The 22,780-nt window shown below is 35.4% G+C and overlaps 1 protein-coding gene across 1 annotated transcript in view; it reads left to right on the top strand.

Moving 5' to 3' along the window:
• cadps2 (calcium dependent secretion activator 2) overlaps positions 1-22,780 on the top strand; it is a 300,507-nt gene that overhangs the window by 179,399 nt on the left and 98,328 nt on the right. The window contains exons 10-11 of the mRNA XM_088922931.1: positions 144-252; positions 4,116-4,325. Of these exons, the coding sequence (XP_088779057.1) occupies positions 144-252; positions 4,116-4,325 (319 nt within the window). The remainder of the gene's footprint in view (positions 1-143; positions 253-4,115; positions 4,326-22,780) is intronic.

Below are 22,780 nucleotides of genomic sequence, written 5' to 3'. Positions count from 1 at the left end.
GTTAAATTATTCATCCTGGCACTTTATCTTTTTCAGAGACCTTTTAACTTGATTTTTTAATAGTGCATGTCTTTGGTAATGGAATACAAGATAACCACATGTGTTAGTATTATTTAAGCTGCAGTTTTCCTTGTCTGTTTCAGGTTAGCCAGTACACTTTTGCCATGTGCAGTTACAGAGAGAAGAAATCGGAACCTCAGGAATTAATGCAACTTGAAGGATATACTGTTGACTATACTGACCCTCAGCCAGGTCATTGATTTTTTTTTGGCATTTTACTTGTTCGGTACTTTTCAGATGTGTTCTAGGTGATTAGCCTTCTGCATGTCAACACAATCTATTTATTAATCCACCTTTCAATGGTTATATAAGTTATTCTAGTCTTAGTTCCATAGCCAGATGTTGAAATTCATTTACTTACCTGGAATGAGATTATTTTTCTATATTATTTCTCTTTGTATTATCTTTTACAAACAAATATTTCACATGTTTGCATGCATGTGAGTTAATAACATTACCAAGCAAGCAGTCTTTCAATATTTATATACTTTTGAAGTCACAGATAACCCTATGTAAGCCCTATTCCAGAAAACATGAGGGTCACATTTATTTACCCCTCTAAGTATTCCTTTAAATAATGTCCAACAAAAACAAATCTGCAATAACATTATGTACTTTGGAGGTGTAGTAGAAGCCTTTGGAAATATTCAGAGGCCTGTGAAAGTTCCCAGAGGTAAAAAAGGGAGACACTCAGTAGTAGAACACAACATCATAATTAAGGTAAGACAGCTCTGACAAATGGGCACCAACCTCAGTAGAATAATCCACGAATCTACCATTTTGCACTGTAGTGTCCATTTTCTAAAAAAGCTAAGGCTGCTGGTATAGTAATATCCCTGCTTGGAAGAGGGAACAAGTACTGTATATCTTGCCACCATGGACTCTGAGACAAATGATCTGGGAAACAAACAGAAATATAAAGGCAACAGATAGAAATCACTGAAATGTTGAACACTTCTAAAATTTCTGAAATGTAAAACTTCTGAAATTTGTCTGCACCAATATGACATTCATTGTTGGGTTCCAAGGAAGCAGCTTTCTATGTGGGCAAACCACAAAAAGAGGTGGCTCACATTTGCCAAACACATTTGCCAAACTTTTGTAACCAGGAGAATAATGGGAAACCTCTCAACATGAAAGGAAAGTGGCTAAATAATTAAATGAGTATTTTGCTCAGGTGTTCATGAAGGAAGTCAACATATCTTGGGTGCCCGAATGGTATCTTGCCAATTGTACTTAGGGACACAAGAGCTGTTATTCATAAGCTGTTGCTGCACCTCTCCAGTAGTCACACAAGACACGGGTAGTACAGATGGACTTGAGATTTGCTAATGCATTGCTAATCTACAAAAAGTGTATAAAACTGAAACAATTATAGACAAATATGACTCACTTATATGACATAAGATTTCATGAACAAAATTAGAAATGTGGAATATAACAAAATAGAAATAGGATCCTCGGAGGCAGTCAACATGGGTTTAGAAAAGGTATGTCTAGCTTAATCTGTTAATTCTTTGAACAAGAACAACAATAATGGACACACAAAGAGTATACAATATGATGTATTTATATTTTCAAAAGGCTTTTAATGAAGCTCCTCAAAGGATAAATTCTCATATTACATACAGGCTGTTCATTTTGGGGTAAATATGTGTTTGGACTGAGAATTGGTTAATAGATAAGGATAAGAGGAGAAGGCTCAAACTGAGGTGATATACAGTAAATAGTGGAGTACCACAAGAAACTGTACTAGGACCACTTTCTTCTTAATTTATATAAATCATCTAGATTGTAGTATAGTCAATAAATTGGTCTAGTTTGCAAACAATACCACAATAGGATGATTTACAAACACTGTAGAAGCTGAGAGGAAATTTAAAAGATTTAGATAAAAGACTACACATACAACTGGCAGATGACATTTAATGTGGAGATTTGCACAGTATTACATGCAGGGAACAAAGAAATATGTACTTTTAAATATAAAATCAGAAATACAGAGCTTGAAGAGGGTCATTATGACAAAGTCTTATCTTAGCACATCATTTCGATCTTCCCCAAAATATGGGGAAGCAATAAAAAGGCAACAATGTTACGATACATACTGTGTAGTTAAAACAGCATAACTTAACAAAGGATGTTATGTAAAAATTGTGTAATGCATTAGTAAAACCTCATTTAGAATATTGTGTATAATTATGATGTTTATAAAAGACGGCTATCCTGGAATCCATCCAGAGCATTCTGGGGCATAAAAGGAATGTTATACATTATAGAAGGCTTAAAGAATAGAATTTATTTTTTAGTTTTGATCAGAGAAGACTACTAGGAGACCTCATCCGAGTATTCAAAATCCTCAAACATATTACAAAATCAACTCAGAATAAAGAGTGAGATTCAGACCAGAAAAAAGAAATGTAAACTATGTGGAAGTGTCTTAAAGATGTACGTATACAGTAGGCATATTTTCCTCAAAGGGTTGTTGTACCATGTTGTAGAAGCAGTTAACCCTGTTTCTTCAATACCAGGACGAGATCCTTGGATCAATAAACTACTACCTCCTTTAAGTACTTGCTCTCATTTGTAATCTTACTTATGTTCTAATGTACATCAGAATGACCATTGGAACCATGTCTTATGGACAGGATGAAATGAGAATTAGTTTTCAGATATGCTTATCAGTGTTATGTTTGGTATCAAAAATGTAAAATACATTTTGAGAATACACTCAATTTACATTTCATATGAAATATGGCTGGGGGGTGGGATTATTATATTTTTGTTTCTGAAAAGTCCTTGTTAGGATAGAGGAAATCACGAAATCCAACACGTACCAGAACATTTTGGCCAAATAGATATTCCAGCAAAGTCAATGATCCAAAGCACATATCCAGATCAATAAAGAAGTTAATAGCATATCAAATAAATATTCTTTATTGGTCATCAGGAATCTACAGACTTCAGTCCAATTGAACATTGTATCATTCAAACAGAGAAAGACAGTTCACTAAGGAAAATCAAAGGGTCTAAAGGACATAGAGAAATTCTGCCTGGAGCAATGGTCAAAAATCCTTCTTTAGACATACTGTATCAGAACCCCACAGCACACTACAGGAGGCGTCTTGTCAATTTAATCCACATCAGAGAAGTATTTACAAAATACTAACTTCAGGGGTGAAACTAAACGTGATTTTTTTGTTTTCTGAACTTTAATTACTTATGACAAAGATGATTTTTCTGTGCAATGCTCTTTAATAGATTATTGAATTACATTTTTAGATTTTTAAACAAAACGTTGTCCAATCTTTAACTCTTTGTATTTTAAGATAAGAGATAAGATCAATGTATTGGTAATATACAATTTCTTGTATTAAGAATTTGTCTTTTCACATACCCCAACTTGAGACACACAGACAGGGGGAGAAGCTTGGGGTCAGAGTGCAGGGCAAGCCATTTATACAGCGCCCCCGGAGCAGTTGGGTTTAAGGGCCTTGCTCAAGGGCCCAACGGAGTAGGATTCCTCTGTCGGCTGCAGGATACGAACCGGCAACCTTCCAGCCACAGATGCAGATGCTTAGCCAGAGCCACCTCACCACCCCGCCCCATATAATAAATAATTATATATTTTTCCTATTTCTTCTGGCATATGAATAAATCTGAAGGGCGGTGTCTGTATATATATAAAATAATTGCCTAATAACCTAGCTCTGTACTTAATGTATTCTTGTATGATCCACAAATTCTGGAGTGATTTCAGAAACACTTTATCACCTGCTTCCCATGCTTGTATAAGTATAATAATCAATGGAGTGAGATGAAATAGAATTAAAGGATTCAAACAGAAGCTTCTGTCAGATAATGAATGAATGATTAAATTTAAATATCCAGAAAAACAGAAACATACACCCAGCTTTTACTTTTCTAAAATTAGTTACTAAGTACAAATCCAACTTTATTATGGAGGAATAACACTTTTTGTAAGCATGAAGACTTGCTGTATGTGTCTCTTCTTTATTTTGTACAGAAAGAATGTTTGCTTTTTCTGTAAACAGGTCTTACTGGTGGAAGAGCTTTTTTCAATGCAGTGAAAGAAGGTGACATGGTGGTTTTTGCCAGTGATGATGACCAAGACAGAGTCCTTTGGGTCCAGGCAATGTATCGAGCTACAGGCCAGTCCTACAAACCAGTCCCTCCGACACAGGCTCAGAGACAGAACTGCAAAGGAGGAAATCTACCAGTGGATGCACCTGTATCACTGCTAAGTATGCATTTACCTCAAATGGGTTTGTTGCCTACTTTTATTATTTGATTTTCATGGAAGATGTTGTATATTTTTTGGGGTGGCATGGTGGCAGAGTGGTTAGCACTGCTGCCTTGTAGGGCTGGGGCCGTGGGTTCAGTTCCTGGGGTGCAATCTGCGTGGAGTTTGCATGTTCGGCCTGTGTTTGTGTGGGTTTCCTCCAACAGACCAAAGACATACTGGTCCTGTCCAGGGTGTGTCCTGCCTTGTGCCTGTTGAGGCTCCGGTGTACCCTTTGACCCTGTACTGGATAAAGCGGAGAGAAAATAGATTGATGTTTATTTGTTTTGAATTTACAATCTATTAGTTGTTTTACTTTAACTAATAAGAAACTAACATTTCATTTATTTATAAATGGTACTATTTTAATAGATAAAAATGAATTTCATAGGCCTTCTAGTTTGTACTTTCTGAATAATATTTATTGACAGAATATCTCAATCACTTTTTCCACCCAAGTTAATTTAAATTATTTATTTATTGACGACATATCATGAAAAATTAGAAATACATTTAAAAATTAGCACAATGGGATTACAGGTTCACAATCTCAAATCCAGGTGTCCCTAACTTTGAAATTGTCCAAAATTCTGACATCTTTAAGAACATTCAGTTTGAAATAATGTGAACTGTAATCTTTATTTTAAGTTCAATCAAGTGTTAATAATTGTATAATTTATTATTAGTGCCATAGTAACTAATACAGTATTAATATATTAACACAATAGTGTTACAAACTGGGGGGTTACGAAACTGGTGAAAATCAGGAATTGTCCGAGCGGTTTCGTCAAGCCCCGACTTGTAAGTGATTTTTATACCCGAGCGGCTGGTACAGAGGGACATGGATTCTTTATTTTCTGGCACAGCTTTGTTGAGAGGAGTAATAATCCAGGCACACTTGGCTAAAACAAATATTTATTACGATAAATTACATAAAACACAAAACATATACAGTAACACACCAAGTTACATTATATTATTAAAAATGGGGCTGGACAGATATTTTAAAACAATGACACAACACACAACAAAACATGTTACTTTATATACAGTATTTACAGACAAGGCGTTTCAGAGCCCTAACATTCTGGTCACCCAGAAATCCCCAGACTGCTACTAAGCACTAAACTCTTAATATGCCTACAGAGGCCACATAACAGATGAGCTGCCTTCTGACTAAGTAAAAAAGGAGCCTGCAGTTAAATCTCTCTCTCTGCACCCTGGATGCCACAAAATAAATGGGATCCTATATCCCTATCCATAAAAATACACACTAAGCAGGAAAGACTTTTCTAACTGGGTTACCAGGAAACCCAAGTTCCCTAAAAACACAGAATACCGTGCTCTCTCTAACAAGGTTCAAATACTTAGCTCCAGTCAGGTTTTGTTTGGATGATCATGAAGTACAGTAATAGCTCTCGTCTGGCGTAAGCTTCTAGTCCCAGCTGCTCCGGACACCTCTCTCCTCTCCTTGCTCTCCTTGCTCTCCTTGCTTCTTTCTCCTGCTTCTCTTCTCTACCCTGTTTCTGCTCAAGGGATCCCACCAGACCTCAGAAAACGTCCTCTCTGCTTAGTTAGAAGTGTTTACTCTTCTCAGTGTCACAAACTTTATCTAAAAGCTAAGATATACTTCTCAAGTCACCCAAAGCTGTAACAATAGTTTATGTAGAACAATATTTAACATTTTGAAATTGTAAATCAAATGACAATTCTAAATCAGTGAAATTGTAAGTCAGCTTAGACGAAGGCATCAACAAAATGATAAAACAGTAATTCCAGCCACCCAACACGGATTCCGCCAGCACTGTTTTCACATAATGCATAAAAAAGCGACCTGAAAGTGGAAGTTTCACTACAGTGCGATTGATCCCTGAAATGGCTTCTAAAAATCTAGTTGTATTTCTAATGTCTTTTCTCTCCAAAGGCCATTCCAGGCAGCATTGCGACACTCCTCGCATCCCAATCCACACTGTTAACTGTTGTGTGTTGTTTTTACGATTTGTTGCGTGTCATTCCTGTATTTTGTCTGCTAAATGTGAAAGTGTTAACTAGTTATGATATTGAAAGTTAATAATTAGGAAAGTGATTACTTTAATGGAGAAAATTATAGTTTTAGATCTATAGGTCATCTAGGTCATCTGCAGTTTTCTCGAAGTCACTGAGCAGATAATTGAGTAAGTGATGATTAAATGAGTGAGTGCATTTATTACTGATTTATCTTTACAATTAAGTAAATAAAACAAAGAGGATTTTAGATTTTTATTTTTTGCTTTCATATTCTATTATTACATTATTACATTCTATTCATTTTTTGCCCATCTGTTGGTAAATAAAACACTGGGGATGATTCATTTTGATATATTATGACATTTTTATCCAATATACTCTTATATGCTCATATTCACATTCTTCATATTCATTTATTTTTATTGAACTTTTTAATACCATTATATTAACAATGTAAAAAAATGCCTGATTTATAGTGCTAACAGGGAATTTTTCACAACCTCATTCCTCTATCCCCAATTTTCCCATAAGATATTAGTTTATTCCAGCACAGTTGGAGGGGAGACATACTGTAATTTCAAAATCAGACAAAGCAACAGTATAATTTGCTTCCTGCTGCTTAGTTAACCAAAGACAAGTCAAGTGATCTATGTTACTGCTATTCACTGCACTGTGATTGAATTCACAGTAATATCTAAGCAACCTACAGATACAGTCACCTCCTACAGTGGTAAGAGGAATCATAATGCATTATCCATTCTAAAGAAAGTGGAATCTTTGCAAAAATTAGAAAGAAATGTTGCATAAACTCAACAACTATAGGGGGTTAGCATCCATATACAGCATTAAGAAACAGTAGGAACAAATTCTATTTTTGTTTGCAAATAGCAACATGCAATAAACAATTGTCAATTTTTTTTCAGGTAATATACTGTACATTATTTGATATTCTTTATTTTATACATCTATATTGTTGTATAAGACAAATTAGTTCTGGACCCCGAGATTAAGTTTAAACAAGTGAGTTTATTGCATGCAAGGAACAATAAGATGAAAGAATTGTTCAGAGATATAGGTACAGTACAAAGCTCCAGTTTATATAGCAAACTTCAGACGTTTCTGACGCAAATTGTTACTATGGTAATGGTGGGAGGTCACCTGTGTTCGGACATTCTCCAGATCTTGAACACTTTGAATGGTTGGTCTCCTCTTCCCATGGTTAGGGAGTCTCTAGCTCGTACTTGGAATTTCTTATCAGTTGACTCCTGTCCCTGCCATAACTCAAAAGTGCTTAAGCATGGAATGTATTGTACCAAAAGAAGTCTTTGTGCAGAAAGAAATCAGTTAACCCCTTTTGCACATCTTACCTGTATATCTTTCTTCAATATTTATAAAATAGATATTTTTTTTCTGGCATCTGGCGTAATTTCTAAATTAAACATTACTGTTAGCTGAAAATTACACAGACAAATGCATGTTAAAACATTATTGCTCCAAATTTAAAAAATATTTTTCTAATGAAATTGCCAAAGAACAATTATGGTCATTGATAAAACATTCTCACGATTTCCTTTTGAGTACAAATCAGGCATATTTAGGATTGAACTAATGTATCTACAAGTACTCATTACTGCTAATACAGAAAATGGTTGGGAATTTCTCATCTACCATGATGTTACAATATGTTACAATTCTGTGCATGTTGTGAGACAAACCACTGTTTTTATCTGACAAAGCCTGCCTTTATCTCAAAAATAAATAGAGAACAATGTCATAGATTAGCTCAACCAGCCTTGGTATGAGGATTATAAAGACAAGTGGTAAATTATAGCTGTGGCATGTACTATATCAGATAATATCCCCAACAAAGAATTCTCATGCAATCAGCAGATATTTTAGTTAATATACCAATATTGTAGATTCCAGTATTTTGTCATTTAGTGGAGTTGTGTTACAAAGAAGAACCTCACTAGCAGAATACAATCCAGGCTCTATTTGGTAGAATAACTGAAAAATATTTGGGGCTGGAATTACAATGTCTTTAAAATTTGACTTTCTCTTGATACCTATATCTGACACCAATTTTTACTGTGAAATCAATTTATGCAGTGAAATTAGTATCACATACTCAGACCAGGAAAGGCTATACTGATCCAAATTGTCATACTTGTAGTCAAACTCAAAGAAACATGAACAGCAGATACACAGTGAAAAGGACAGTAAAAACAGAACAGATGCTCTAATTTTGGAGAAACATACAGAAATCTTTGATGTGTCATAGGGGAACAGAAAGGCTATCTTTGGCGCACTTTACACATTATTTTCTATGAAAACCTGCAGATGAGCAGCCTTATGATCAGGCAGCTCTGTCAAAAAGCTTCTTCTCACCACTGCCTTCAGTGGTGCAAAGATCATCCAAGTTGTTACTTTGATTTGGTGAATAGTGTGAAACAGTTACACTACATGTTTCAATCAGATGGTAGAGTATAACTGTGGACTCACAAAGTGTGATGATGAAATGTGTGGTATTATCAGGTGTTTGTGTTTTTGATCATGTGTTAGTTTATTACGTTGTTTTAATGGAAGTTAGTGTCTTCTGGATATTCATTACAGTACACATTTGCTTTGAGAAAGTACACTACTTTTATTTGTATGCATTTTAAATCTAAATCTACTTTGAACAAACTGCAGTATGTCCAAAATTCAGCAGCCAGAATCCTGACCAGGTCTAGTGCAAATGATCACATTACTCCTATCCTGGAGTCCTTGCGCTGGCTTCTGCTCAAATTCCATGTAGACTTTAAAATCCTCATGCTCACCTATAAGGCTCTGCATGGCTTGGCACCTCAGTACATGTCTGAACTATTATCGCCCTACTCCCCACCTCGCAACCTTCGCTCTTCTAATTCTGGTCTCCTTACTGTCCCCCAAGCCTGTATACATTGTATGGGTGACAGGGCCTTCTCCTGTTATGCCCCCAAGCTCTGGAACTCTCTCCCCAAGGATATCAGAGAGTCACCTTCTCTAAACTCCTTCAAATCCAGACTCAAAACCCTCTTCTTTAGAAAAGCCTTTACTTAACTGGTTTCAATCTTCACCCTTCTGCTTTTCTTAGTACCACCATCCACAGTCTCCTCTGTATATTGTAATTGTGTTTTATCTTGTGTTTTCTTTTTATTTATTGTTGTTGTCATTCTGTAAAGCGCTTTGAGAAGCCACCTTTAAAGGCGCTATATAAAATAAAGTTTATTATTATTATACTATAAGACTTCAGATAATTAAAGCTAGAGGACTAGAGGAATTGTCTGCTTGTTAATTTGCCTTTTGTATGTTGTTTTGATATTTATTATTTGTGTTGTAATTACAAACCCTTAAATTAACACAATGCAGTGGATGTTATGATAATATTACATGCATACAACTAAATGGTTTAATACTTAAAATACTTTGGATACTAGTGTGATATCTCTGAGGCAAATGCACCAGAGACTACAGTATAAGTCTGTTCTCTTCTTTAAAGATCATTATGTGAAAATCCTGTGAGAATTATTGTTGAACCAAGGCCTTCTCTTGTCTTGAAAGTAAAAAATATTAAACATCACTGTTTTTATTATGGTTTATATTTACCTTTGCCAGAAAAAATAATGGTGCTTACTCTTATGATGAAATATGTAAGATAATAATATACAAATATATTCACTCTATAATTTCACTTTATTTTACATACATTGGATAAGAAATTAGTTGTCAGATCACTGAAAGTTGTGATCATTTGCCACAAGATTCTTTAAGCAGTTGTGTATGTGAATCATGATGTGAGTGATATTTGTCAAGTATTTTGAAACTTTGATAAAAAAATAATTTATATTTAAAATAAACTCTACTGGATTATAGATGTGAAAATATTAGCAAGAACTTCAACTGAGCCCAAAAAATGTAAACATTTTGATTGATTCCTGGGTCTATACGTTTCAACCTTTTAAAATGTTTTTCATTCTCATGCAAGAAAAGTATTTTACAATCCAGGACCTTCAGTTCTTGTTCTTTCTGTTAAGCACAATCTCTCTCTGTCAAACAAAAAGAATAAGTGAATTGGAAGCACTTGCTGTTGATGATCCTTTTTTTAGTTTGCCAAGGACATACAGTTGTCGAGACTGCATCCTCCATTTTACTGAAGGCTATGCCTTTTCAATAATTGTGTATTAAACTTTTAATTATCACAGCTTTTGAATGAACCAACTTCTGGAACTGTAATGGTATTCATGTATTCAAGTCTGAGTCTTGGGTTTCCCTTTGTTTTTTTGTTTTCATTAAAATTGAGCTCTTCCTTAATTAAGCATATTGAACCTTTAATTGATTTTTTATGGTTTCAGGTCTTAAACAGTACGATCAGGTAAGAAATTGGCATTAACCCTGTGCCACTTGTTAGGTGTCAGAACATTTTCACTGTAGGGACATTGTTTCAATTTCTGTAGATCACTATTGATAACCAATTAGGAGTTGTGTGGACACATAATAAGAGAAGAGTTATACATTATACAAATAATAAGAGTTTATTTCTGAAAGTGAGAGTAAGTAAACTAGTGAAGTAAACTGTTAAAATCAAGTAATTTGTTGAAGTAAGGAATTTAAAATCAAATAATTTGTTGAAGCGCCAATCCAGGACCATGACTAGGAAACACTGATGTATTCAGTTTTTGAGCAATGGTGTTATAAAGCTGCCATTTCCTGTATGCATTTAGAGATGCTTATGGTTTTAGTTGGCAGAAAGCAACCACAAAGCACAATTTCTTTTTAGTTGCAAGATGGAGAATATGGAGTTCTTGTGCTCCATATAGAATGGAGAAGGCCTTTTTTTTGGTTGTGTGGATGTACTGTATATCTTACTTAATATTGTTTTGCAAAAGTTTAGATTTACCTACAGAAATTGAACTCTTTGTTCAATAAAAAAAAATGTTTTTTTTTAAAATATTAAACAAGCATTGTCTTGTCCTTAAACTGTTTGACAAAGTTTGTGTACATTATGAAGCTGTGCTTATGTTTTAAATCAATAAGCATGATATTTTTACCAATACAGCGTGTGTTGTTGGGCAATGCTGTGTTTTGTGGAGCACAAGAAGCTGGGCCATTATCTGGTACTCTCAGAGCCATCCCTGGGTACGGCAAACCAGGGCAACTGCCCTGGGTCCAGCACTATGAGAGGCTCTGCGCTGCAACATCAAGATTTTGGACACAGTGATGTGCCATGACTTTTCTTACAAGGCTAGCAACAATTGTATATGCAAATATGTAGATACTGTACATGCCACGAGATATCAAACATGTAACAAATTATTAAGTCCTGTCTCTATACAGTGATACATCATGAAACATTAACATGGCAAGTTAAATAAATTATAGCTTTATTCCGTGCTGAAAAGAGAAGAAAAGGAACAACTTTTTGGCTGTGGAGCCTTCTTTGGGTGCAAAGTTAAAAAAATTATCTTGGGGATGACACATCACATGAATAGTAATAAAATGTGTATAGTTAAAGACACTTATCAAAATTCTAGCTCTTGTCATTTCCATGAAAAAACAAGTACAATTAAATTACTGTGTTGTACACCCAACAGCAATTTGTGCGCTACATTTTTATTTCAAGCAGTTATCAAAACACAAGCATAATTGTAATCAGTCTAACTCATAAGTGTATCCAACTACAAAATAGTCTTTACTGTGTTATTTAGCTATTCTGCTTTTCATTTCCACTCATTAGTGCTGTGATCCTTGATTTTTTAAATTAAATATGCTGTGACAGCCCATTGGGTTTGCTATAACAGGATCTTGAAAATAAGTGCCAAAAGATACTCCAAACACAGCTGTAACATTAAAAAACTTCAGTATCATGCAGGGAATTAAAGGCAACATCACAAACCAAAATCAGCCAAACAAAAGCCTAAGCTCATCTTTGAGCTCCTGTCCAAACGTCTTCTAAAAGTCCCTCACTAGCACAGCTGAGCAGATAAACTGCTTACCAGCCTCAAACAAACAATTCACCCATCTCCACTGAGACTCTTCTCAAAACTTCCAAATGTTCAAAATTCACATTTCAGTTTCCCAGAACTCACAGAATTACTTGGTCTATGGAGTGGTCTGCAGTCCTTCTGCCTCCTGTGAAGGGCTCACCAAAAAGTTCTGCCTTCTGCCCTTCAGAGAGCAGACATCACTCCAGCAGACTGGCACAGGAAGCCTCTACTTCCTTCTTTATAAACAATCTCCTGATCAATTGACTTTGAACAACTGGTCAGGTGACTGAGAGCAGCAGCTCCTATTCCCTCAGAGGCTTCTGAGGAATGTGGTCCTAAGAGGGCTGTGCTATCAAAATTAGATCACTTTATTAGCCATATACAATTTCTTGCATTAGGAATATGTCTTTTCGCATACCTCAGCTTGCTCTCCATGAGACACAGATACACTGACAGGGAGAGAAGCTTGGGGACAGAGCACAGGGTCAGCCATTGTACAGTGCCCCTGGAGCAGTTGGGGTTAAGGGCCTTGCTCAGGGGCCCAACGGAGTAGGATTCCTCTGCCAGCCGCAGGATTTGAACTTGCAACTTTCCAGCCACAGGTGCAGATCCTTAACCACAGTGCCACCACTCTGCATATCACTCTGTATCACTGTCCATAACATGTGCATTGTAGTTTATACAGCTAAGTCCTTGACGTTGGCAGTAACTATTTTGTTAAATATGGCATAGTTAAGTTGATAGTGGGGCTGTGTTGGGGGGGGGTCTTAGGGTCATTGTAGTTGATTCAATGAACCTCTCCCTTTGATTTGCCCCAGCCCTGCACTCCCCTAGGGGACTTTGTTCTTAGATTGGGAAATTGGACTTTCAACTTACTATTCTTCCTTACTTCTGTGTGCCATGTGTTGATCTTCAGGGGTTATGATTCCTGTGCATAAGGTTGTATTACTTTGTGACTTTATCATGTCATTGGAAGTGTTTGAGTGAGTAAGGGTAAGGAGGGGATCTAGTGGCTGCAATTTTCCCATGTCACATGTCTGGAATCTTGTGAGTTTTATGCTGACCTGTTACAATATCTCAGAGATTAACTTTAGTCTTACAAGTTTTGTTTTATGAGTGCCTTGTCATAAAATTCATTTTTTTACCTTAACCAATGCCTTTACTGATGCTCAGTTTAACATAATAGATTTAGTGTATGACAATAGTATACAGTAGAACCTTTGCTTCCAGAGTCTGTTGTGGGCATTACTCTACCGCTGATAAACCAGAATACTGTAACGCAACGGGGGCTCAGGCGGGCGCCCTTGCCGCATCAGGTCGGCCCCACACTGTCCGGGGCTCGAACCCGGGACTTCCGCGTCTCTCTGCAGCGACCTAGCCCCGTGAGCTAAAGAGAGATCTCTCCACAGCCCAGTAGCTGTGGTCCTGCTATCACAGGGAAGGGCGGTGACGTCACCTGCCCTGGTATGCCGGCTCTTACACAGTGCCTGTCGGCCGTAAGCGTTACAATACATAACAGTCTATATGTTATTTTACTTTTTTACTCTAAGGGTAAAGACTTGGCTGAAGATATTAATAACTTTTATTTTGAATGCCTGTAGGTTGAAGTTACCTATCACAGTTGTTAAGAGCACTTAAAAGGCATGTTACAGTATGTATATCTGGGTATTACTGGAAAAGGTTAGGGTATTTGCAACTAGAAGGTCATTTGTTCAAATCACAGATACAGCTTTTGTATCATTTAACAATGCACATAAATCATATAATGTCATGAAACTTTGAGATGACTGCTTTTAGGGGCAGTATAGAAAATAAAGATTATTATGATGACTGTTGTAACTATTGTGACCTGTACATATATTTCATTTTAGATAAATTATTTGACATTTACATTGAGAACTATATTTGATGTTGATATTGCCATCTTCTGACTTTACTGTTCACCACAATTAGCATCCCACTGCCCACCCAGTCCATACTGAGGCACTTCAAGGCAGTCTGTCAGCTGATAGAACTTTCAGTAAGGAAGTGTTTAGGCTACATACTGTACCTGAAGGATATCAGAATGCCTGCCAGGGTACTCCTCACATTGTGAACATTGATGTTTCTTTAAAATTCAGTTATTTGCTAATTGCTAGTTTGTTGCATATAATCTCTGCAAGCTCCAAGGATAAACTCCATGTTGTCTCAAAGTTTGATTATTTATTTTCTAGTGGGAGTTGAAAGATTACTTAAAAAGCACATTATTTTAGGTTCCACAGTATGCTGAATAAACTGACATACATTTCTCTTCTATGCTCTTTCTGAGATACAGTATATATTCTAGGTGCTTCACACCTGAATGTCCTTATTCTAAAATTAACAGCTATTGTCTTATTTGTAATACTCACTTCATGCTTCTGTTAATATATGATAACTTGACTGGAAAGATCATAATTCCCCAAACAGAAAAAAATTAATAACTTCTTACTTTTTTAAATGTTATTTATGTTTTTATTAAATATATTTATAAGCACACAATTGTTGTAATTTAATGCAAATAATGTAGATGCCTTATATGTATACATCTGTCTTTTAAAACATGAAAACATGTTCTTTTCTCCAGTGGCCAGCTCAGTTAAAGCTCAGTAGGAATACATTTAATAATAATCATTGCTTTCTCAAATTAATTGCATATATGACCTATGGTATAATGGTATAACGTCATAGGTTGTAAACAGCCCTCCAACTTTTAAATTGAAAACTTTTAATAATTATTCTTTTTCTCTTAAATATGTTGTGAAATTGTTTTATAATATATAATATTATAAAAATATAACAGTCTAATAATCTGAAAAAAATGTTATTTTCTTTTTACTGTAAAATTTACAGATTCAAAACTGTAGGCTATTCATCCCCATTTTTTGTTTGAAACTAGATTTTGGGATTTATGCTACAAAACATAATTTTTAAATTAATATGCCTAGATCAGTTTTTAGCACAAATAACACTGCATGTTTTTTGTCACAGTTGTTTACTTAGAAGAAATCTGAGAAGGTTTCTAATGATAATGTTTTCATAGTTGAACGTTGAAAAGCTGATGTACTCAGGGTTTACTGAGATTATTGAGTTTCTGAGTGTGCATTGCTCTCTGTAATCATCTGGTTATTTTAAAATCACTGCTTGTAGAATAGGTTTCATGCTAAATGTTCTCATACCTGAAATATTGCAAAGCCATGTCAATATTCTGTCAACCATTTTATATGCTGCAACCACCTTGCAAGAACTGTCACATGAATGTGACTCTTGCTTTGACAACGGAAATCCAAGTGAGTTGAATTAGTTTATCTATATTTCCAGGACATGATGTCGGGAGTCCTTCAGCTTGGATTAAATAAATCCTCAATCCACAATAATAGCTGAAAGTTGGAAATGACATGGATCAATATGATCTCAGGCTAAATTTCTAAATGTGACTGAAAATGTTAACATCATGCTCTCCAGATCAATATTGAGTTTTCTTGTCTCTATTATTGGATTTAATCTATAACTCTTTGTCTCGTTTCTTTAGAATTTTCTTGTTGGGGCTACACTGTTTTTTTTCTCTTTTCTCAAAATTACATTAGAAGCTGTACATTTCTGGTAATGAATGTAAAATGACCTACATCGGAATTAAAAAGGGACAAAGAGGGAAAAGCCACTATTGTAGGAAAAAGTCAATTCCAAGTTGATTGCAAATTGACTTATGCTGCTCTACACTTAAAAAGAAATGACGTGCTAATAAATAAGTACCCCTTACGGGCACTGTAAGGCTTCTTCTGTCTATACAGTGCCGATTAAGTAAATTGCATGCCAAAAATGGCAGCGTTAATAAAAGCAATCACTAAAGCTTGCCTTATGATAGACCCGCAGGGTTTCAAGGCGTTGCAAGATGCATTTCTAAAGACCTGTCTGTATTTGGTCTTTTGTGGACATGTCATATAAGAAGGTTCTGTTTGAAATGTATTTTTACAATAAGCAAAAGAGCTGTTATACTCTTGATACTTTTCACATTAAGCCATTAGTTCATTTTGACTTCTTGTATGTTCGGTATAATGCAAAGACTGGGAAATGAACCAGTAAGCATTGCTTTTCCATTACTAACCTCGCTTGCCACTTTAAATCCATCTTCATTTACTTATGTACACTGCCATGACTTACCAGCTGTGTACTCTGAGAATGTTGCAGTCCCAATGAAATACAATTACACATATACAGTTCCCTCCAAATCTATTGGGACATCAATGTCATAATGTTAGTTACAGTATTATTTCTAGTCAAGCAATTTGCGATCATGAGGTCAATAAAAAATGAGAAATACTTCCACTGATAAGTATCGCATAATATCCTTTTTAGTTTCGGGTAATTTCAAACATGCATTTGATCATATTAGACTTTACATATTAGACATACTTTTGTTCAACCGATTGATTTCAATTGGCCATAGGTATAAGTATAGCATTTCAGAGTGTGAAATATGTATTTGAAATAGGAACTACATGATGCATGGACACTGTTTCTACTGAATGCTCTAGCACAGTGGTTCTCAAACTTTTTGGACCAAGTACCACCCCTTATCAAACCAAAGCATCCAAGTACCACCTACAAGTCATCTTCTCATAGGAACCCGAGGAATTCTCAATGACCAACATGAGCGCGCGGGCACACACTCACATACACATATAATAAATATTATTATAATAAACTTTGTTTGATATAGCGCCTTTAAAGGTGGCTTCTCAAAGCGCTTTACAGAAAAAAAACAGGAACAACAACAATTAAAAATAAACAATAAAAAAGCACCATTTCGGTGAGAGGGGTGAGCCTGTTTAGTCGAGCAAAGCAGATGTGAATTCATTTTTCGAGCCTTGATACAATTCACAACAGAGTCTAATAGATTTTAAATCGTCAGACATTTTCTTGACGGCAAAGGTCTCGCAGTGGATGTTGCAATGCGTCCATTCATTTTTGGAGCAACCTCTCTAATTTGTGCAACTACACAGCTGTCGGCTTGTCATTGCTCTAGCACTGTCTGTACAAACTCCGACGCATTTTATCCAGTTGATGCCATTCTCTTCGATAAAATCATTCAGAAGCTGAAATATGTGCTCTCCTGTAATTCCTGTTGGTAGCGGCTTACAGAACAGAAAGTCCTCATTGGACGTACCCTCAAACTCGTATCTAACGTTAACGAGCAAATTGGCCGATTCGACGGCATGTACAGACTCATCTAATTGCAGTGTAAAAGCATCTGCTCATCTTAATGGGCTCTATCAGCATACTTTTGATATCATCCGCCATATCGATAATTCTATGAGTGACTGTCTTTCAGAGGGGGCAGCAGGTCGAGCTGTTTAGCAGCTTTATCTTCACACATAATGCGTGTCAGCTCTTTTGCGAACGGTAAATAAGGTTCTTCAAAAATAGTGTGGGGCTTACCTGCTTTAGTAATCCACAAGCTTGCATTTTTCCCCATTTCCATTTCAGGAGTCTATCTCGGAAGTTAAAAGAAGTTTTTATTTAATGTGCATGGGAGCGAAACACAGAGACGCTCTGTGTATTTTTCTCAAATTAACCTAGAAGAGTTCTTAAATATTTTTGTGTTTTCTATCACGCTTTCCTGTGCTCACAAGATTGCCAGCGTTCGTAGTACGCATTTCTATGCATTCCTGTGTTTTCAACATTGGCATTGTTCCAAAATCACACACATTCTCCTACCTCCTTATTTGCTGGAGATAATATTTTTTTAAATACAATTGGTCACTTAAGTTCATAGCACGCATTTCTATGCTATGGTATAGAATTACATAGTAGCTCTTGTGTCCACTCAAGTATTAGTGTGCGCTGTATCGTAGTACGTGGGCTGCGTATTCGACACGTATTAAAATAGAAAATATGAAAACCCATCCCGATTTTTCAGTGCACACAACAAAGTTCCAGGGTCATATGGCATACCACCTGGCAGCACTCCATGTTCCACGAGTGGTACGCGTACCATAGTTTGAGAACCACTGCTCTAGCAAAATGCTTCTATAAAATTCTGAAATCATTCAGTCGGAACATCTCAACAACAGGCAGAAACTCTGCAGCAGCAAACTATTTCAGATGATTACACAAAGAGTTTGATGACCTCAGTGTGTCACAAACTTCATGCTGTTACATGTTAAATAGATATTTTGTTAATTGGATATTTTTTTACACTGACATTTACATAAAGAAGATGTGTTGCATTACTTTATGATCACTTAAAATCACTAGGTTGTACATAGTGTAGGATTTTGTACTAACATGAACATAAGCATATAGAAGCAGCCATCTAGAATGCACATTAAAATTCAGGCCAGCAGAAAGTGCACATACTTCAAGTCTGTTCAGCATGGCACTTTCAGCACTTCAAGGCTCAAAGCAGAATGATGGATGGCACTTGTGTTACGTTAGATATTACTGAGACAGTAGCTCCATGTAATGTTTTTTTTCTTAGTGTAATATTCATGTTTAATGAAAATATAATGTTACACCTATGGTGACTAGGAAGTGTCTCTAAGAGTCCAGATAAAGTGTGTAACACCTTAAGTGTAAACATTTCCAGCGTCAATGCAAAGGAGATGTTTGCTGAGATTTAGGGGGTTCCAGATCCCATGATCAAAGCAATCATAAAGTTGAACTTGGTTTACCTTAGTTAATTAAGTTCTGGGTCAATGATCATTGGTCAATTAACAGTCCAAAAAGATGCCATATAAGTTCAGATCAAGAGAGAGAAAAAAGTTTTGATGTGCTCATTTTAACTACATTTCCAGTGAACACTTGCAAGGTTCAAAAACAATAAATAATATATGATTGAACAGACATAAGTATAAGTACTTATAAACCACAAAGGCTGTGTAGAACCAAGGAGGTTTTACAGTTTATTACGGTTTAGTTTTGTAAGCTGAAAAAAGACAGGTATTATTTTAGAATTATCTGTTCCGTTTCTGATTAATTAAGTTCTTAATTACATATTCCATCAAATGTGAAAATTTAGTTTTTCCTAAAAACAATTATTGTACATTTCAGAATTGAATTACATTAATTAGTTTTAATTAATTTAAAATAAACTATTACTGTTGTCAACCATGTTACCAAAATATCAATGATGTTACTTATAATCCTATTTGTCTAAAATAAATTGTTTTTTATTACATACTGTTGTTTGGTTGTCTGCTGTCATGGGATTCTGATATTTGTAGTATCAGGAGGGAATTAATTGATTCAAAATAAAGAATCAAGATTCTACAAAATCAAAAAGCCAAAAATTTATGAAAAATACATATTTCTGCATGAGTGTGCACACACGGATTCAATGAAACATAGCCTAAATCAACACAGCAGCTGCAAATTGTTTTCAATGTGAAAACACTAAGACTGTACCTATATAGTAATACTGCACACCCAACTACATCACAGTGTACTTTTCAAAATAATAGCTTTTCTTCCCATGTGTACATTACACAATATAGCTCTGACATTAGTCACTCTGATTAAATGACTGAATGTGTAGGACAGTGGGAAATGTAGTTTCTTACTTTATATATTTAGTGCCAGATGGTAAATTAAATAGTAAACATTTAGTATTTAGCTTAGTAAACATTTAATTTTTATTTGCCATATATGATTGTCAACCACACACAGCTCCAATACACCACACACCATACTCTTAAGGCGACAGTTCCAACCATTTTCCACCTGCGGCACAGTTTGTAAAAATGATTAAATGCCACTAAACACCACTTTCTCAAAAGTCCCCCCCAAAAAAAGTCATTACAACTGTCCCCTTCATTATGTGGAGAAGAAAAGTCGTTCAAAAAATAAAACTTCTCTTATATTGTACTTAACATTCATAGTAATCACATGATCACAAATACAAATTATTTAGTTGTAAAGCAAAACTTACTGTTTGCTATTCCAAATCTTTGGAGGGCACTGTATGTCGGATATCTACAGTATGTATGCATTCATTAGGTTTAAGACAATTGTGTTGGTATTCATTCACAGTATATAAATTGCAAAAAAGAGGGAGATGTCCATTTGAGATTTCCAAGACCATGTCCATTTTCTGAATATTACAAAGAGCATAAGATGCATCCCACTCTGTATGGATGTGCACAGTATGTATAGTACAGTTAAGTGTAGGCAGATACTGAGGGAGACTGAAATGAGAATATCACTTTTGAAACAGCTTTCTTTTTACGTGGACTGTTGCTGCCACTCACAGGTTTAACAGTCAGATTTACTGTATAACATGTGGCACATTGTGTTTCCCTATCTAATCTCACTGGTACAGTAGCAATAGTAAATAAGCAGAATTTTCATAAAAGTTCTGGGGCCCCTGGATTTTTCCCTGCTGTTGATTGCACATACATTATATGCATTTAAGTGTAAAGAGTCAGTCTCTTTTACTTTAATTGTGAAGGAATGCTTTATTTGAACGTGCCTTCTACCAGAAAATAGTAATATATTAAAATAGCAGATGACTTCCAACATGATAGTCTTGGTTGTGAAAGACTTATGGGTTACAGTGTAATTAGATTTTACTTAATGTTCAATGGAATATTTTATAATGATGGAAATTCATTCAGTGTAGAGATATTGTTAATAGTGGAATCAAACTCTTATTACTCTTATTTATTTGCATAAATCAATAAAGTGAAACATATATGTTGGTTTTATACATTGACATTATGATTAGTGTTTTATGAGACACAGTATTCATTAACAAAACAGAATGTAATTCCCTTATACAAAATGCAATCAGATTTGACATATGTAGCTTCAAATTCTGAAATTAAGAAATTAAATTAAGAGATGTACAATAATGATGTTGATGATGATATTTGATGATGATGTTGTGACTATTATGAGTATATATTTCCCTTGCTTCTGCATCCCAAAGCAAAACTGCATGCTCTGGTGAGCTAAGCTTTCCTTTCATTGTTTTTGAAAGACGTTCACAACTGAATGCTCAGTTGCAGCACTACAGTTGTCCAAAATCACACTCCTGGGACAAACCTTTCCCACCAGCACCAGGCCAATAACTTTGTATGTTGTCTTTGCACCCTTGTTTTATAATGCGATCTCTAAATTCTACTGGCAATGCATTTATTTACAAATAGAGATCAAACAGTGATATACAAATCCAGCCATTCAAAATGAGCAAGGTACACTGCATTAAAACACAGTGGATGTAGCGCAACATACCGCAACATAACGCATGTTTTTTTAAATAGGATAATAGTATCCGGAAGTACCTTGTAAAACCACCAGGTGGAGCTAATAAAGCTTAACGTACAGCATTTGAGCTGTCACCAGAAAATGCCTTGTTTCGAATACCGGTCACTGCTGAGAAACCTTCCGAGAGACCTTCTTCATAAATAAATTAATAATGCATCAATATTTTATGCATCAAAGTCTTTAACTTAGTAACTTACAGTGGGTTCTAGTTTTAATGTGCGTGTTCTAACATTATTAAGCTTATATACTGTACTTCATAAAAAGTTATAATGTTTTATCCTTTTCTAAGAATACGTACTGTATTCTTGGAAATACAGTACATTTGTACTGTGGTGATTTAACACCACTTGATAGTTACATGATTCCATATTAATATAACTAAGCAGATAAAGTATCACAAGCAGACGTTTTGGAAACATTTTGACATTCGTTTCTTTTTGTAAAAAAAAACATATATTTTCCTTGTAGTGGTAATGAGTACTGCAGTGTAGCGAGTTGTACCCAGGCGGTTCAAAGCACGATCAGAGCATTACTTTCGGTTTGTTTCTCAGATAGCCGAATATATAAATATAGTCCACTATTATACGTGATGGTTTTGTGTTTAAGATTTCTTCACAGAAATCACATAGCATTATTAAACAAGGGAGGGGGGAATGGTTATTTTTTACAATTGCCAGTAATCAGAGAACAGTCTATCAACACGATGGGCAATTTTAAAGTGAAATAAAAAATAAGATACAATGATGTGTCCTTGCCTAACATTGCATGACTTTAAAAGCTGTAAAAACTAGTTTAGTTAAAAAACACTTTTTATGTACGAAAAATTGGTGATTTTTCTTCCTCGTGATCAGCTTAGAATCTTTGTGTATGCTGTAAGATTTTTACATTTTAATTAAATGTTTAAAATACTTGAATTTCATAAACGCAACACACATTTCATACAGAAAAAAAATCACATTCTCCTCTTCCTGTTATGTAGGACAGATCTGCTGGTCTTTTTTTCCTAATCAGAGGCTGTGAAAATACTGCACTCCGTGGGGGGGGGGGCAGCACAGCCTGAGCTTTCTGTGGCGAGCAGTGCGAACGGCACCAATCACGTCTGCATTTATCAATTAGTTTT

The sequence above is a fragment of the Atractosteus spatula genome, chromosome 8 (assembly GCF_055471065.1).
Source record: "Atractosteus spatula isolate fAtrSpa1 chromosome 8, fAtrSpa1.hap1, whole genome shotgun sequence".
Lineage (NCBI taxonomy): Eukaryota > Metazoa > Chordata > Actinopteri > Semionotiformes > Lepisosteidae > Atractosteus > Atractosteus spatula.
Note: the sequence above shows the minus strand (reverse complement) of the source record. Positions and strands in the feature narration are given on the sequence as shown.